The following is a 20,000-nucleotide window of genomic DNA, read 5'->3' as shown; positions in this document are numbered from 1 at the left end:
TATCATTCGTTAGAAAACTATTTAGTTAGTGATTTAATCACCTGCAGTCAATGCATCAACTTGCTTTCTCGAATTCACAATATCCTAATGTTATTTCAGGGATCATCAGTTGTCTACCATGAAACACTGTTTCGGGGAGTTATATATAAAAAAAATAATTATATATATATATATATTTAAGAAGTATATTTGGTAAAATAAAAACAGGGGAAAAGTGCCCGATATGTTGGTAACGCTAAATGTTTTTATCATTTAAACCTCGGGAGTATTTGCTTAAATCATTATAAGATTGTTTCTATCGACGGGATAAACAAATTATCAAGCCTATGTCATCAGACAATTTAGGGGGGGGGGGAATTTTTTTTTATCCCGTCTATAGAAACAATCTTGTAATGATTTAGGCAAATACTTCCGTGGTTAAAAAAAAAATAAATAAATAAAATAATAATATATATATATATGTGTGTGTGTGTGTGTGTGTGTGTGTGCGCGCGCGTGCATATACGCACACGTGATTAGGAAAACTATATAAATATAGAGGTATTGCATTATATAAAAGGCTTCCCGATGCCAAATATTCTGCATTGTGTCGAGTAAATATGAAAACGGAGTAAAAATGTTTTTAAAATAAAATAGACAAAGCATTCCCGTTGATCGTGACAGATGTCTTAATCTCGCAATTGTTTTTCTTTAAAAAATATTATTTAGCAGATAGGCGGGCGACAAATGACACAATGTGTTACATAACCCATTGTACTGTGGATGTCAGGGTTGTTTCTTAGGAAAGGACTTATGTCGGGATCTGAATACCCCCCCCCCCCCGGAGCAATAGAATTTACATTTCAAAAGTAAAGTAAACCGACGTTGTCTATTTATTTAAAAAAAAAAAAAAAAAAAAAAAAAAAAAAATTTAAATACGAGATTTACTGCTAAAGTCTCGTCAGGAGTGTCGCTTTTTTTCAGCCATCTTGGTTAGAAAATTTTGACTCAAATACTTTATTTATTAGTATTTAAATCGGTTGAGATCATTGCTATTTAATTGTTTTTCTTTTAAATTTGTTTATTAGAGGTGGAAATATTTCAGTAGTTTTATCATATGCTAGCAGGCTTCCTGGCGTTGTCCGGTCGTAAAATAGGCATAAATATGATATTTTAATTGATGCAGATTACGTATTTATTATTATAGAGCCAATTCTCTATCGATTATTATATAATCCGTTCAGATATTATATAATCCATTTAGATTTAGATATGACATATCTAACGACACGTCGTAACCCGATTTTTTAACATAAGTCGAGACATTTCCAAGTAAACATTTTGGAGTATTCCATAATGTCTAATTTTGCTTCCATGATTCCATAATGATTTCATAATGTCTAATTTTGCTTCCATGATTCCATAATGATTTCATAATGTCTAATTTTGATTCCATAATTTCTAGAAGAGCCGCCATTACTCTTTGGAGAAGGGGAGGGGATATAACTCTGGGCAATAATTTTTTAGTTTTTGAATGCCGTCTAGATTTCTACAAATGATTTAGGATATTTTTGCACTGTTGAATCAGGAAATGGTATCCATTTCTCTTCATCAGGTCAAATTTTTCTGCGAAGTTGATTAAAAAAAAAATCAGATCTTGTAGCAAAATCTATTAAATTTTTGTGGCATTATCAGCTAATTTTTATCAACACATTCTAATATATAATAGTGACATAAAAATTTTTTTTAAATATAACTTAGGTGCAGAATCGAAACCGAAACATACAACTCTCTATTCCTTAGCCTCTAAGCCACATCCATAGACATATTAATAGTTCAAAAATACCGTTGTTTAATCATTTAATAAAAAAATTTAATTATTCGGTTTTCTAAATTTTCAAATTAAATTATGTAATAATGTTTTCAAAACGGTGACCCAGTTTCTCTATTCAAAATAAAGAACAGAGTTACCCGGGATCAAGAATGGTATTATGTTTTATTCTACTCGGCGTTGTCTAGGAGCAATAAATATAAGATTACAGTATTACATTTAAAAGATATAGCTCTAGTCAGTGAATTATATATATATATATATATATATATATATATCGTATTTATTATCCATTTCTAAAATCCAGGTATAAGCCTGACGAATTCTCACGAGAATGAAATGCGGAATATTCTGTGTAGTTTTATTGCCATATAAATTTTTATAACTTACTATATATATATATATATATATATATATATATATATATATACATATATATATATATATATATATATATATATATATATATATATATATATATAATTTGAAGTCAAATTTTAGAATCTGTCTCCTATAGGCATTTTATTTCAGCATTAAATGACCCATGAAAATGTTTATATTCCTTAAAAAAAACTAAAAAAAAAAAAACTTTTTATCCAATTCCTAATTCTTCCACCTTATAAACTCACCTCATGGTGATTTTATAAGTTTCTTCTATCTTATAAACTCCTATAACTATCTTATATTATAACTTTTATGAGTTTCTTCTATCTTTATAAACTCCTATAACTATCTTATATTATAACTTTTATGAGTTTCTTCTATCTTATAAACTCACCCTATGGCCTTGACCATTCTTAACCGCCTTCATCGTTGACTTTCGAAATCTATCCGAATAATTTAATCTGATTCCCATTTTTCACTCATGTATGATTTATTCTTTATCCCTGATCAAATTTTAACAATGGCGTATTTATTATCCGTTTCTAAAATCCTACAGTCCCTATCACTATACTAAACTGCCTCGGACATCCTTGGGCAAGGTGTTCGTTTCCATATCACCGTACACTAATCCACCAAACAAACAAATAATAAATGTTTAGAATTTTTTTAGATAAGGATTGATAATTTGGATCTTTCTGACTACTATTCTCATCTTGATTGTCATTTCAACAACGTCTCAGGCAATATCAATTAGTTCTAGGTGAGTTTTAGGGTTTAAGGTTCAATCCTCACTACAGTCGATAATAACCAAAACAGGGTTCACACAAGCTTGAAAAGTCTTTGAATTTTAACTTTCGCCTTGAAACTGCCTTATTTCTAATATTACCGTGAAAAATCCTTGAAAATATGAAAAATTTCTTGAAAAGGCCTTTTAAATCATATTCTGTATGTCCAGTAAAAATTTGTGTTGCAATATTAAAAATAAAATCCAAATAAATTCTATTAAATTATTTTTTAAGCATTAATAAAAATACTATTAAAACATGTTTTGAATATTGAAAATAAAAGCATTGTTTTGAAATTACCTTGTATTGTTGTGGATACAAGAGTTAGGTCCCTTTATCACAAAACTATTTGATATTTTCCATATAACAACATCGAGTAGTTTTATGATAAAGGGACGTAACTCTTGTATCCACAATACTAGAAATTCAAAATTTCAAAATAAAATGAACACATCGTATACCAATCTACAATGGGGAAAATAGCATTTAATCGCGCTTAGTTGATCAAAACTAAGTTAGTCAGAGAATATAAATATGATTGTCGACAGTCATATTGTTTTTGTATGTAAATGAAAATGACTTTTCCTGTTGTCAGTTATTAACTTTATATCATTGTTGATATATCAAATTTTATTTTGAAAACTTGAATTTTGTCTGGAGAAGGCCTTGAAAAGTCCTTGAAAATAGACATTGAAAATCTATACAAACCCTGTAAGAATAAAATAAAAAATTACTTTTTTTTTTCTTTTACGGAAATCGCTGCAGACAAGGCATGATACCACTTGATGGAAGCAGCTAAAAAAAAAAAACTAAAATACTATTTCAAGGTCAAAAACGAACCAATGATATATGTTTGATGAATGGATTCCGACCCAGAAAACAGCAATTCTTCCCCTTTTGTCATAAACATTACTCATGAAATGTGAGGACTAAAGAACAAAATAAGAGAAGTAAATGATTGAAATAGGAATTAACTAAAATTAACCTAAATATAAAGTTTTAAGATGAGTAGAAAGTGAATCTTGTTTACTTCCAGCAATTTCGTAATTCTTGCGTTATCTATTTTGTACTTTCACCTAACAATTTAATAAACAAAAGGTACCGTGAAAAAAAAAATAAATAAATAATTAAAAATAGAGCAACCGGGTTCAGTTTGAAATTCTGTATTGATTGCTGAGTTCCGCATAAAGATTCTAAGGTTTGAAAAGAAACACTTAAAGAACATTAGGGGGGGGTTCCTTCAGGTCAAGATCAAAGTGTAGTATCTGTTCTTCAGATGCTGCACTTCAATTTCTTGTTCTCTGTCAGTGGAGGAGAAATCCTTCACGACTGAGACAATTTAAATTTTTGTTCTTTTTCTCCACACTAAAAAACGACCCTGGTGTCTAACTCTGTCCCATGGGGAGGCATTGTAAATAGGAACATTGGGGGGTTGCACAAAGATTGATAATTTGAAACAATAAGTCAGTATGTTTACGATTACTGTTTCAGCTACACTTCCGGTTGCTCCTTTATTTTTAAATGTTTTTTTTTACGGTAGGTGAAAGTACAAAATAGATAAAGAAAGCCCTCTCCCCTAAGAAGGGCTTTTCTAAATAATAACGCTCTTATCTTAAGAAAAAAAAAATTCTTAGCATAAGAAGCAGCAACCGTGAATGAAATTGAAACAGATAACCCTAATAAGTTCAATCTTATTACAGGCGATAGTAACTAGCAATAAATCCACAGAGGTAGATTGTTCCCATTCAGTCAGTATGAATGATATGAAATTGATATTTATACCCGATCATGGCTGACAGATGAGAAATGTCTACTCCCCTTCATTAATTAAGTAAAAGTTTCGCTTTGAAAATCTTCAGAGATTCTCAAGTTAGTGTAAAACATCTCCAAGTTCATGAAGACGTATAGGTTAGAAGGTTTAACATGAAGATTTCCAAGTTTAATGCAAATAAGTTCTTGATGAGTTGTCCCCCTTAGATAATCAAAATCTACCCAATTTCAACACTGTTGTCTCACTGACTACCTTACACTTGTTAACCCTTATCCTTAAATGGCCTTCAGGCCTTGATTAGTGGTGACTCCCTTGTAAAAAGAAAGTTTGAAACGATTCACCTGATGGAGGCTGGAGATTACATCACTGAAAACGTTGTGAAAATAACATTCAAGATGAGAATAGTTGTGTGAAAAATCGAAATAATATAATGGTTAGAATATATATATATATTTTTAATTTGGTGGAAAAGAAAGGATTATATTCTTGTTGTTGTCTCAATTTAAAATGTTAAACATTTTTTTTTCTTACAGGTTAAAATGGTTCTCCGAAAAAAAAAAAAAAAAAAAAAAAAGACAGCCAAAATTTAGTGATATGGAATTTATGTGCAATCTTTAAGTACAGCAAAAATAAACTGGCCCAACTTATTCACCCCTCTCCCATTGCCATTTTATGGCAACTGTACAAGAGCTTCTATGGGTTATGACATAGATATGACATATCTAATACACGTCATAACCCGATTTTTTAACATAAGTCAGGACATTTCCAAATAAACATTTTTGAGTATTTCACAATGTATAATTTTACTTACATGATGATGCCTTTCTATGGGGTGTCCTAATCCTTATCCTCGAGTGACCTCCGGGCCTTGATAAGTGGTGACTCCTATGTAAAAAAAAAAAGAAAAAAAAAAATTTTGGTCACTATACAGAGTGTCCCTATAAAATGTATACACTCTTTAAATTATCTCAACTTGCTACATGAATACACTATACCAGGTTCCCAAAAAATGTTTAGGAATAAAGAATGGCACTTCCAGCAGTATGGAGCACTTCCCCATTATCATCATGACGTTAGAGCAAATCTTGATAGTCACTTGCGAAACAGTTAGGATGAAGAGGAAGTATCGAGTACTGTCCATGCTCACCAGATTTACCCCCCCCCCATGAATTTTACTTGGGAGGGGAGACAGGGTGGGGGGCACATGTTAAACAGAGGGTTTACACCAAAACACAAGCTACAATGAATGAGTTGAAAGCAACCATTGAAAGAAGATGTGCCAACATACCAATTGAACTAATTAGGAACGTCTTCGATTCAATCAGTGAGCGTTGTCAGCCACTCATGGACCACAATGGCCAATAATTTGAACACTTTTGATAATTAACTGGTTTCTGTATTGGTTTACAGTAGTTTGATGTATGGATCTTTTCTTCCTTATAATAAATGTTGGTTTTATGGTCATTTAAAGCGTGTAAACATTTTATTGAGGTACCCTGTATTTCTTATAAGCATTGCCACCAGAAAAGCCACCATTACTCTTTGCGGAAGGGGAGGGGACACTGGGCAATAATTTTTTGCTTTTTGAATATTGTCTAGATTTCTACAACTGATTTAGGATATTTTTTGCACTCTTGAATCAGGAAATAGCATGCATTTCTCTCCATCAGGTCAGATTTTTATGCTAAATCAATTTGAAAAAAAAAAAAAAAAAAAAATCAGGTCTTGTAACAAGATCAATTAAATTTTTGTGGCATTATCAGCTGATTTTTATCAACACATATTATCCTAAATATTTTTTTAAGAGAAAAAATGTATTGCCAATAACATATATTGATTACCCAATAGAAAAGTCGATGGTCGAATGATTGGCATTGATAAAGGTAAGTCCACGTAATTTGCATGTTGCTTCATCATTGTTCAAACTTCAAGGCTTGAACTTCTGTTTCTCTGAACTCCTAGAAAGCTCAGCAGTGGGAAGGTTTCTCTTCAAATTCCAATAGTAGTCAGTCATCATGACTGTTCCAGCGACCCTGATACCTGGTCTCCATCTCTTTCAAGTCCTGATGGAACGCTTTCCCTGTTTGTCACTCGTTGAACCCATGAACTCAAGAAACCAATCCATATGTGAAAATAGGTATTGCACCTTGACGCTCATGTTGCATCTCAGGTTTCTGAATGCAGTCAGCATGTTGTTGAGAAGTTCTGTATAGTTTCTGGCCTTATTGTTGCCAAGAAAGTTCTTTACCACCAGAACAAATGAATGGGATTTGTATTACTGTACACATAGATTCGAAAAAGTTGTCAAAAAACAAAAATATAACAAATAAATGTTATCAAAGGCAAGATAAGTTAATTTTCTACCAAACTGGATACATTTTTGCGTGTTTTTATTCAATGTAACATGTTTATTCAGCTCGAAAAACATGCAGGGTTTACCGATGTATTGGAAAATTCAAAATGGCGCCCGACACTCTCTTTAACATGGTAAGTTTGGGGAAAGGTGTTATAAATAATGAACTAGACAAAATACTATTAAAAAAACACCGAATATATGTCAACTTATGTCACTGTAACATATATTGAGCGAATTTCTAACAGTATTTTGTCTAGTTTATTATTCATAACATCTTTTCCTGAACTTAACGTGTTAAAGAGAGACTCGGGCGCCATTTTGAATTTTCCAATACATCGGTAAACACTGTATGCTTTTCGAGCTGAATAAACATGTTACATTGAATAAAAACACAAAAAATATATCCAGTTAGGTAGAAAAGTAACTTATCTTGCCTTTGATAACATTTATTTGTTATATATTTGTTTTTTTGACAACTTTTTCGAATCTATGTGTACAGTAATACAAACCCAATAAATGCCTTCCACGCTTCTAGTTCTACTTCGTTTATTGAGTTTTCAAACTCTGAGTCTCTGATGAGCTGCCAGATCTGAGGACCATCAAAGATGCTAGCTTTCAACTTCTCTGTGGCCAATCCTGGAAGTCTGATGCAAGTAAGTAAAGGAGTTATCATCCTTGTTCAAAGTCTTGATGGACTGCTCGATATGCAGCAGTGGGAAGAGGGTAGTTGATGGCGTTCCTTTCTTTGCAAGGCACCAATTTTTCCCACACATACCAATCCTTCTTTATGTAATGCCGCACCAATCTTTGGAAGATTTTGAGGTTTTATGATTTCAAACTAATACTTTTTCAACATAATCACCGAAAACTATCAGACCTGAATACTTGTCATTAAAACAATCGTTTCCAATTATTTGACATGGCATTTTACCCCCACCAGCATTTGACATGGCATTTTACCCCCACCAGCTGCTTCTAAAATGCTCCATGCATGCATACATGCAAACATGTAAAAAACGACGTCCTGTGGGGATATCTATTGACAACTCTCTCAACAACACCTCACACATTTCACGGATTAAGGTCTGGAGAGCTTGGCGGCCACACGTTGGGTAAATGTGATCATGAAAATGTTCCGCTAACAATTCTTGAGTGGTTTGAGCCCTATGTGCTGGTTCAGAGTCTCTTGGATTTTACTAAACTATTTACTTTGGTGGTTTCAGACTTAAACTAGCTTCTCTTCATCACATAGGAATTGTTCATTGCTTTGCTTTCAGAGAATCAAAAAATGCTCCACACATGCATACATACAAAAACGTAAAAAAAACGACATGTGGTGATAGCTAGAAAACTTGATTGTGCAAAACCAATGTGATTTTTGGATTCAGCACATCCGATTCATCCTAAATCAGTTGGAAAACTGCAGATAACATATTTCTTGTTGACCAGTGAATCTTTTTTTTTTTTTTTTTTTTTTTTTTTTTTTTAATTACATTTTCATCCCAAACAAGGCACATTGCCACTTTGATGTAGGGGGCTACTATCAGAGACATAAGCTACTGGGGTACTATGTAGGTAATTGGGCAGTAAGATGTCGGTTCACGTTACACTTGAACTTCTGCATGTCAGTACAGTTGGGGAAGCAGGGAGCCGGAATGGAATTCCAAAGTCTAGCGGTTCTGGGGAAGAAACTACTTAAGTACAAAGCTCTCTTACATCTAGGGATCTCTACTGTGTAGGGGTGGGATTTAGTTGCTTGTCGGGTTTGTCAAGGGTATTTACGTCGTGGGGGCACAAGTGCTTGCAGTTCGTCAGAGCATTCCTCATTAAAATACTTAAATTAATCAAAAAAAATTTTTTTAAAAGGCAACAGAACCAACACAAAAGAGGTGGGTTCTTGTCCAGAACCCGCCTCTGCATATCAAACATTATAGGGATAATCCTTATGACATGGCCTCCATAAATGATTTTCTTTTGTAAATACAAACTCTGTGTGAGTTTGTTGACTGAGAGGAGGCTGATGCACCATTTACGTTCTGCTCGTATACCAGTTAAGTAGCTTGGACATGTTTTGCTTCTTGCTCAGAAGTCCCCATCAAAAATAAATTTAAAAAAAAAAAAAAAAAAATGAAGAAAAAATCTGTATGATGTACGTACCCATGACGAAATTATCATATTCCAAAAATCACATAAATTAATCAAGTAGTTTTATTTTTATAAAGAAAACCATTTTTAAGTGATTAATGGGAATTCATTGGCATTACTATCATGCAAGTTTTAAATTATTGTTGAGTTATCTCCCTTGATTTTTTTTAAAATTTTATTTTGTTTTGTTTTTAGATTACTTTTTGAAAATGGTGAGCAAGAGATTCATTCCTCCAATACTGATAACATTTGATTTTTTTTATTTAAAAATCAAACTACCTGATCAATTTATGTGATGTTTGGAATATGATATATCTGTTTTTGTCATGGATACGTACATTATACAGATTTTCCTTTATTTTGTTTTTTTAATACAGGGGAAATTCTGGACAAGAACCAAAACGTATCCAACCAACCCAAGTCTCTATTTATATATACAAAGCACTTTGTGTGTGTGTGTGTGTACCAGTTTGTTCCCTATGGACTCCAAAAGGCTTGGCTGATTATTTTTAAATTTCACACAAATGTACTTTATATGATTTTTGAGTGTTTTTAGATAGATTTTGTATTGGAATGTCTCTGATAAGTATAAAAAATCGATAATTCAAAAATTCAATTAATGAAGGAACAGTTTGATTTTGATCAAAGCCAACACCCTTATACACCCTAATGTCACAAGTTATTTAAAAAAAAGTTTTATCACCACACAAGAAGAAAGGCTCAGCGTATAAAATCAACAGTAGGTTCTTTGACCCACTTTTGATTCCTTAAAAACAATTTTAACCGGTTAAAGACCCATAAAATTGGTCGGTAAAAAATCCAATCCTTTGAGGACCCTAGCGCCGCTCAGTGACTTTTAGTTTCGGAAGAGATAGAGTTTGAAAATATGGACACAGACTGACAAACAGCCGTTTATATATATATATATTTGGATGTAGGGAACTCTACTTTTCTTTTCTTCATTATAATATATACTAACAGGACCCATTAACCAGCGTTTCTCGGTGATAGCAGGCATCCCTCCCTCCCCACGTAAGAATTTAAAGTATGGCTGTTGTTGTTGTTGGCCAACCCCAACCTCCTCATGTTAAGAACAGCTTTCGGAATAGACACCCCAAGAACGGCTTTTTGAATTGACACGCCATTTTGTGAGTGGGTTGGGTGCAGTGTCATTTGGCTTGTGCGGGCTAAGCTGGCAGGCAGGGTGTGGTTCAGGGTATTGTTCAGGGCGTGGTATTTTTGTTGGCAGGACTGGACTTGAGGTGGCAAAAACTCTCAAACTGTCTATCACTTAAAGGGAACTAAATTCCTGTAGTCACATGCACGTTACCATTTAAAAATGTACACCGTTTTTCAGAAATTGATTGTTTTAATTAAGCCAGAAATAATATACCGTATAAACCGAACAGTTTATTTAAATAATAAACAATTCTTTTTTACGTTGAACAATAGATACAGAATTTTATTTTTTTATTATAAACAATATAAATAAAGAACAATTATGAGATTGAAACAATGTAGACCTTTTTAACTGTTAAGTGTTATATAATAGACAAAGAACTATTGCATAATTTTAGAAAGAAGTATTAATTATAATACTTGCAAGGAAATGGATTTGTGGGGAAATAGGCCCAAACAATTATGTTTAGGGAGCTATTTTCGTGTAAATAAAATTATGGTGAATTTAGAAAAAACAATTTTGTTTTTTTTACCTATTTGCGTGTCTAAGAAATCTATAAATATAAAAGCGAAAATGTATGTATGTTTGCATGTGTGTTCGCCTTTTCTGTATGTCAACAAATGGCTTCTTTTTTTTTCAGAGAAGCGGTCGTTCGCTTCACAACTTTTTAAAACTTTTTATATCACATATAAATCGTAATATCTCACAGTTAACAACGAAGCTCGCCTGTCTATTTGATTTGCTCGATTTCGGGAAGATAAATATTCAACATTTGTCGCTCGCCGCATGTGGGTTAGTCTTTTTCCTATAACATCTTGGGTGGGGGGGGGAAGCGTTCAGCAGTAAATGAATACTATCCCCACAGTCAAACTTGACCTCATTAACTCATTAAAACGGGCACCTGCCGAATCCAAGTAATTAAGTAAATTCAAACGTGTTTCTGTTAGCATCTCGCGATGGGGCAATGGTTAACGTTGCACGTTTTTTTTTTTTTCACACTTTAATTTACAACTTTGCCTCAACGTTTCGGGTTCGATCCTCATACTTACCTACCAAAACATTTTTTCTATTTTAAACCCCCCCCCCCCGGAAGTTTTCACACACACCTCCAAACACCCGGGCAACGCCGGGTACCCCTCGCTAGTTGCTAATATGATAATGATTTTTGTTCTGTTTCAATATTTCGCAATATAAATCAATTTGCCTGTGCCTAAAGAAGGTAAATCAATATGTAGTCAAGCAAACACTAACATCAATCAGCAGTTGCTAACTGAAGTATGAGTAATCTCTGATATAACTTTGTCTCAACGGTTCGGGTTCGATCCTCATACTTACTTTTTTTTTACCCCCCCCCCCCACACACACACCTCCAAACACCTGGGCAACGCCGGGTACTCCTCGCTAGTATATATATAAAAAAATAATCCACACCCTAAAAGAAAACAGGATCGAATGTTCAACGTTAGTTGTAAAAGAAGATGCAAAGAAAGGGAAAGCGTTTACCGACTGCGCCACGACAAAGTCCGACATTACGATCCTCTAATACAAACTTGAGTCATGTTAGCACTGAAAAGGACTCGTTCCGTGGACACCACTAAATAGTGTAAGGTAAACAGAAGTATATCTACTGTAAAACTAAAGCAACAGTTTATTTTTATTGGCCAATGTTTATGAAATGTAATTATAAAACGAAGCACATGTAATCATTGAGAAACATCATTGTTTTTGAGAACAAAGGAAGAAGAAATAATGGCTATCATCCTGTGTAGGAAAACATTATGTATGCTATAGTTAAACACGAAATATGTCTCACGCTATCGTAGCTGTGTACGAAAAGCTAACATGTACGCTATATTTAATGTGTAAATGAAAGCAGTATTGGCTTATGAGTATGTTTCGATATCATAATAAGTTTATAATCTGGGTATTTAATCTGTAACGATTGCCTAATCTAATCAAGGAAGCCATGTTTGTTTTAATCTCTGGAGGGTTCTTTTTTGAATGAGGTTTCATTCATTCATTCCAGAATGAACGAATATATAATTGTCAGCCAATGAGATTTTGTGAAATGTGAGGCGGGAGAAATCATTATTTTTGGGGATTGTGAAAAGAAATGTTATGGTATGTGTAATAAGCATATGAGCTAGAAAATTAGGGTAAACCCTCGTATATGACCATAATGCAGAACATCACCCACTGTCAACTGGGAGCAGGAGTAGTAATTTTTATTTAGAGAGAATAATACCAACTACTTTCTTTATATATCTTTGTGATCATAATGATGTTTCTCCTGGAATGGAATGTAAGATTTTAATATAGTGCATAAATGTGTGTAAGACAGCGTTCAAAAGTTACATAATATAGTGGCTAATAGTCCAGAAATAATAAATTTGTATGTGGCCTCTGTTGGAGAAAACCTAGTGTACTTTGGTCCAGAGGGGAATTTCTGCAATCAAATTATTATATATAGGCTATATATAAAGAAAAGTAGAGTTACCTCCCTTATAAATGCAAAAAAAAAATATACATAATTAAGAAAAGCCACCGATTCCAAATTATTCTGAATTTTTAAGCATTCACGACCATTATATATTCTGATTTTTTTTTCTTTTTATAGGGAAGCCTACATTTAGTTTTGATTGGATAAAATATGAGAAAAATCAATGAATATAAGTGATAGAAGAAAATGAAAATATCTTTCAAGGTTAACCCCCAGAGGAGAAGTTAAAAAAGAAGGAGAAGAAATAAGAAAGAAACGAGAAAAGAATAGAAAAAGAAAACAAAGAATTTGGTTTGGTTGTACAGTATGGCAGCCATTTGTGGATTATTTAATGCAAAATAAAGTTGTGACATACAATTTTATAGACAGGCTATTAAATAAAGACCAGATGTCTGTGTGCCCATCTAGAGGGGGAAAAAAACTACTAAACAAACAACCACAAAGTTGATATATATTTTTTTTATCAGTGTTAACCTGATCGGATAATATCCAAAATTTACAAAATCAATTATTCAAAACATCTTTCAAAGTTAGCTCTTAGAAATGCATTGCAAAGCATTTTTTTTTTTAATTTAATCCAGAAAGGGACCTTTATTTTTCTTTCTTTCTATTCATAGTTATTTTTTCCAGGTCCCCTTTTTTGAAATTTTGTTGAGAGGACCCCCACCAGTTAACTACTACTAAAAAGAATAAATATATATTTTTAAAACAGCAGGCTTCTCTCAAAAGGCGACTCACTTCCTCATCAATCAAATATGGATAAAGAAAGATAACGAGCTGTTTTAAATTGTCATTAGAATTAAAATAAAAAAAAATATTTTTATTGCTTTAATCCATCCCTCCAGTTTGAAATCTAAGGTGCTATGTTGGTCTAAACTATATATATATATATATATATATATATATATATATAGTAGTCATCCATGGACAAACTGTTTCGCTGTATCACAGCTCTTTGGTGCAGCTAGACTAGCAACCATTCCGAGTCAAAAATCGAACCTACAACCACCGCATTGATAGTCGACAGCTCTAACCACTAGCCCAAGGAATCAGTGCCCGCAAACGATCTTATAAAATGTCTATTTAAATAAACATCTTCACCGCTAATTTTACAATGTTCGATCTGTTGTTTACAAAAATATATATATATATATATATATATATATATATATATATATATATACAGGTGTCTCTTGTCAGACTCTGGTATGTTTCTATCAAAGTCGGGAGTTCGGATAGAATTTTGAGCTGAATCATTTATTTACTTCACAGGGGTAGACTGCTCTTGTTCTGTCAGCCATAACTGAATAGAGGTCCTAAGTAATTCACAATTGTATTTTTCGGTGGCTCACACTGAGAATTGAATCTTCACCCTTCAGGAAAATATCACTTTTTGCAATTTGTTTTTCCAAGTACTCTAACCATTGCGGCACGAGTCCTTGCAGACCTCGTGGCTGACAGAACAAGTGCCTATATATATATATATATATATATATATATATATATATATATATATGGCAACTTGAGAACCTTTCAATGTGGTGCCAGATGTTTTTATTTGGGTATTTTTCTATGATTGTCATGTTTTCGACTTGCCGCACATCTTACCTTCATCACCTTTCTTCCTTTTTGTTTTGTTTGAATACTGTGTCTGTTTCTTTATTTTTTTTTATTATTAATATTTGATCATCTCTGAGAAGAATCCAAATAAACCAAAGACATTTTTTTTTTATTATGGGTTGCGAAACGCATGTAAGATGGTTAAAAAAATAAAATATAGGCATTTCTCGAAATAAAAAAATATTTTTATTTTTTTGTTTTTGTTTTTGGAATCCTTTGAGATGAGGCTTCATAATTTGTGTATTCATTTTTTTTTTTTTTTTTTTTTTTCCGGACTGTTATCCTCATCTTTATCTTAAAAGAATTTTAAATAAAAGTCTATTAATTATATTTTTCTTCCCATATTCATTAATTGTATAAATCATGTAGGGTGTCCAAAAAGTCACTGAATGGTTTTGAACTTAAATGGATTCTTTATTTTTGATGATATCTTTCTGTAATTTTAACACAATCTGACTAAAACATTGAAAAATTTAAAAAAAAAAAATGCAAAATTCAAACAATTTTTATTTATGAAAAATAATGTCTTTTAAATGTTGCCCATTTTTTGCTTTGCATATCTGTGCTCTATCCAAAGCAGACTTGACTATCCCTGACCTTCTCTTGTGGGGATATCTTAAAGAATCTATGTTAACAAATCCCAAACCCTACAAGAATTGAAAGAAATCATCAAGAACGAAATAAGGGAGTTAAATCGCAATCCAGAGATTCTGCAATCTGTCATGAATAAGATTTTGGAAAGAGCACTGAAAATGGGCAACATTTAAAAGACATTATTTTTTTTTATAAATAAAGATTGTTTGAATTTTGTATTTTTTTTTTTTTGTGTGTGTTAAAATTACAAAAAGATATAAAAAATAAAGAATCTATTTAAGTTCAAAACCCTTCAGTGACTGTTTAGCACCCTGTATTTTAAATATAAATTCCAGGCATTTTAAAATAGGGACTTACTTTTCAATCACCATGCACATTTAAATGTACACATTTAGAATGAAATTCTACTTTATAGGCGATTATGTGTGAACATAGTGAAAAAAAAAAATACAAAACAAAAAACAAAACAAAAACCAATTACTTTAGAATTTAGTGTGGAGTTAGTTGCAAATATAAATTTAACATGAAATAACTTCTCATTTCCGAACTAGTTTTTACCACAAACCCAAAGTCCAACAGAGAAAATCATAAAACCACACATAATCGCTTTTTTTTTTTTTTTTTTTGGATTACCACCTTGAGTAGTACTTGCTAAAGTATTAGCATTCATTTTTTTAAACAAGTTCACAAATGTTTTCTACAAATGACTTATAAAAATTGTAAGTTGAGAAGCATGAACACAGCATGTTTTTATCGTAATTTTTTTTTTTTATTACCCACTCTTTTCTTTCTTTTTTTTTTTTTTTTTGCTCATTCTACTCTTTGTGTATTGATTCACGCAAGCAGCATGGAAACTGAGTCAAGATTTTGAGAGAGTAATACGGTTTGCAAAGGCAGATGCAAATTTTATTTGAACATCCGAATTGAGGACTTTAGGTATTTTGGAAAGAACTTACAAAATACTAGTATCCGTTTCTTCTTTTTCTGCATCTTCTTTTTCTCCTTCTCTTTCGTGTCTTTCTCTTTCTTCTCTTTCTTCGTCTCTTGCTCCTTTCATTTTATCTCCTTTTTCTTTTTTTTCTTGTTCTTCATCTTCTTTTTCTCGTTCGTCATCTTTTTCGTTTCCTTTTTCTTCGCGTTTGTTTCATTTTTCTTTTTCTCCTTTGTTTTCTTTTTCTTTTTTCATCTTTTTCTTCTATTCCTTCATCTCGTCTTTCGTCTCCTTTATTCGTTTTCTTCTTCGTTTTCTTTTTCTTCTCCCTCATCTTTTTCTTCTTCTCCCTCATCTTTTTCTTCTTCTCCCTCATCTTTTTCTTCTTCTCCTTCATCTTTTTCTTCATCTCCTTCATCTTTTTCTTCTTCTGTCTTTTCTTCTTCTTTATCTTATTTCTGATTCTCCGTCTTTTCCTTTTCTTCTTTGTCTCCTTTTTTTCTTCTTTTTAACCTTCTCCTTCTTTTCATCTTCCTTTTTAAGCTTTTTTTTAAAGAAACATTTCTCGAAGCAGCTCTGTCAACCATCATTTTTTCTCCTCTTTTTTTTCTATTATGTCTTGAGCACTTTTGTTTCTTGCAGCTCTATATTATTATTCTTTTCTTCTTCTCATGCAATCCAGAGGACATGATGGAATCTAATTGTAAGTGAGCATGTTTTTATAGTTGTTGTTGTTGTTTTTTTTGTTTTTTGTGACCTTTTATATATATTTTTCTTTAGTCTATAATATAAATCTCACATCTTTGTTTAAATGTATGTATGTTTGTACGTTTGTATGTCTGCCTAAAACTTTCGACAGAGGGGACGGATTTTCACGAGATCAGTATTGTTTTGAAGCTCGACCCTTCAGACGACAAATATCGAAAAATTGGCTAAAAACATAAATTCTTTCACCCTCAACCGGGCACTTTTCTATAGGGAGGGTCGCTTTTTTCACCGAGATTTTCAATTGACTAGCCTTAATTTAAACCTTCGCCACTTCTGGTTTGGCGATTGGCGCAACGGCAAAGATGTCACATTTTTTGGGGGGATTTTTGTTCACATTCTTTTCCTCCTTCGTGGTATAGTTTGAACCTGCCTGCCTACTACCACTTTTTTTTTATGCTTACACACATCTCCAAACACCCGGACAATGCTGGGCACCTAGGCTAGTTTATATATAAATTGCAGAGCCGATCATTCCGAGCTTTTGTATGTTTGTCTGCTGTAATGCTTACACATCTCCATGGCCACACACCACATCTTCTGACCATTTTTGTTTTGACAATGAATAAAATCTGAAGAATATTATAGCTAGACCATCAGTACCGTCAGTTTCATTCCAATGATACCATTATCACCACTCATACAACCATAACTACAATAAGGATCCGTTATTTTCGTCAAAATTGGAAATATTTTCAAATTTTCACTAGCTATGATGCAAATTACTCCATTGTGGATGCCTTGACACACCAGTTGATGCTGGATCACCGAAGTTAAGCAACGTTGAACTTGATCAGTACTAAATGGGTGACTATTTGGGACTTCCAGGTGTTGTATGTGCTCTCCGATTATCTCGGCATTGTTTCAAGTCATCCTGGACCTCTCCTTCCCACTGGACTCAAACCGTGCCGATTCAGGAGAGATGTGTTGAGGGCTTGCACGACCCTTGCCTCACAATTACATGCACAGTTGCTCCGACAAGGAGTATCCTTTGTCTTTTGAGACTGAATGGAGGCATCGGATGCCTTGAGAAAGATAAAGGCTAAGGGAGTAAATCCTGACAAAAAAAAAAAACTAGTTTTGGAGTCCTGATAGGCAGGTAGTGAATCACTGCAACACTATTCCAGCAACTCCTACAGTTGCGCTGAGGCTCCGGCTGTATTGGCTTGCCATTTCATCTAACTTTGTCTGCAACATTAACAAAGGGGACCCTGGTAATTGGGCAAACCTAGGTCTCCTTGTCACCCGCCCAGGCCTGCATCTGGAGAGGCAACTCCAGCTTTGAACTGTATAACCACAGCAGATGCTGCGCTGCACCAGACTAGATGCAGAATATCACTGTCTTATTAGACAGAAAGTTACCATCACAATCTCTAATTTACATGTTGTGTCTCGATTTAAATTTCTCTCTCTAGATGAATAACTATTCTTTTGTGTGTAACACTAAGGAAAGCCGAGCTCCAATCTATTACCCCCCCTCCCTTTTCAAACTTACACAATAAACACTCGACTAGCTACAACCACTATCAACAATTTTCCCCACTCTCTATATGTGCCTAATTTTAAACGCAGATTCCATGATTCTTTTCTGGAACTACCCACATGTGAAAGACTATTCCATTGGCCTGCTTCTCAGCCGATTACAATATGGTAGCCTTCAAGTCCAATGTAAACAAGCACTTGTTGAGCTGTTCCCTTAAATAATCCAAATTCTATTCAATCTACACTATTAACGATTACTAAATTACCACCTTACATTCATAAAACATTACCCTTCAGTGGCCTTGGGTGACTCCCTTGAAAAAAAATATAAACAAATAAATAAATTCAATACATATTCAAGTAAATACCAGTATCCATTAGTAGTAGCAGACTAGAGTATTAGTATTGTTTTTAATTGCTAATAGGATGACACCAGTCGTTTCTGTTTCAATATCTCTGTATGAATAATTCTTTTGCCTGCAACGCTAAGGAAGGTAAATTATGTCAAGAAACCCTAGTATAAAGCAGCAGTAGTATATATATATATATATATATATTTTTTTTTTACTCCTGTTCACCGCTTACAAAGCATATCGCCACTTGGACGTAAGGGGCTACTATTTGGGACCATGTCTACGAAAGATTGACAAGGTATTTGTTTATGTTACATTTAAACTTCTGCATATCAGTACAGCCAGGGAAGCAGGCAGCAGGAAGGGAATTCCAAAGTCTAGCTGTTTGATGGAAGAAACTATTAGAATAGAAAGCTTTCTGGCTTTTAGGGACATCAACAGTGAAGGGGTGAGATCTTATTGCTAAGCGGGTTTGTCGGGGATTTGTATGTCGAGGGGGTACAAGTGAAACAAGTTCATCAGAACACATTCCATTAAAATACTTGTAAAACAGGCACAGTGATGCAACATTGCGGCGATGAGACAGAGGCTGGAGCTTAGTTTACAAAGTGGGACCGATTAGATTGACAACTCTTTTTTTAACTTTATCTAAGAGGAAGAAACTAGTGGTAAATGCACCAGCCCAGATGTGGCAACAATACTCCATGGATGGGCGAATGGTGACCTTGTAAAGGTACAGGATACTCTCAGGTGTGAGTAGTCTTCTAGCTCGATAGAGGGAACCCACCTTCTTTGCAGCAGCCTTTGTAATGTCCTCTATGTATTTGTTCCAGTTCATATTGCCCGCAATTGCTTGTAATGTCTAATATTGTAATGCCTGTTGTCTCTGTTTCAATATCTCTTTATACAAATATTTATTTGACGTTTCTGAATTTTTTAGATGAGCATTAGTTATTCGTTTTATTCGAATTCACCAGATTATTGTTCTCATTTTGAGTGTGATTTTCACAGCGTTTCGGTCGATGAAACCTCCAACTTTCTTCAGGATTGTTTCTGTCAAACTCAGGAATTTGGACGGAATTTCGAGCAGAACGATTTATTTACTTCAGAGGGTTAGCATGCTCTTGTTCCGTCAGCCATGACTGGATAGAAATCCTAAGTAATTCGCAATTGTATTTTTCGGTTGCCAACACTGAGGATTGAACCTTCAACCTTTAGCAGAATATCACTTTTTGCAATTGATTTTTCCAACTACTTTAACCACTGCGCCACAGGTCTTTGCAGACCTCATGGATGACAGACCAAAAGCATGCTATCTCCC

The 20,000-nt window shown here is 33.5% G+C and overlaps 1 protein-coding gene across 11 annotated transcripts in view; it reads left to right on the top strand.

Moving 5' to 3' along the window:
* The window catches only part of LOC145265500 (ankyrin repeat and sterile alpha motif domain-containing protein 1B-like), a 903,976-nt gene that overhangs the window by 346,490 nt on the left and 537,486 nt on the right, over positions 1–20,000 (top strand). For 6 of the 11 annotated variants that reach the window (XM_080121395.1, XM_080121397.1, XM_080121389.1 and 3 more), the window contains one exon: positions 16,762–16,782. The exons of the other annotated variants lie outside the window; for them this stretch is intronic. In XM_080121395.1, the coding sequence (XP_079977521.1) occupies positions 16,762–16,782 (21 nt within the window). The remainder of the gene's footprint in view (positions 1–16,761; positions 16,783–20,000) is intronic. 11 annotated transcript variants of the gene reach the window in all.

The sequence above is a fragment of the Euprymna scolopes genome, chromosome 40 (genome assembly GCF_053919585.1).
Source record: "Euprymna scolopes isolate OS-2025 chromosome 40, ASM5391958v1, whole genome shotgun sequence".
Lineage (NCBI taxonomy): Eukaryota > Metazoa > Mollusca > Cephalopoda > Sepiida > Sepiolidae > Euprymna > Euprymna scolopes.
This window is presented reverse-complemented; position numbering and strand designations above follow the sequence as displayed.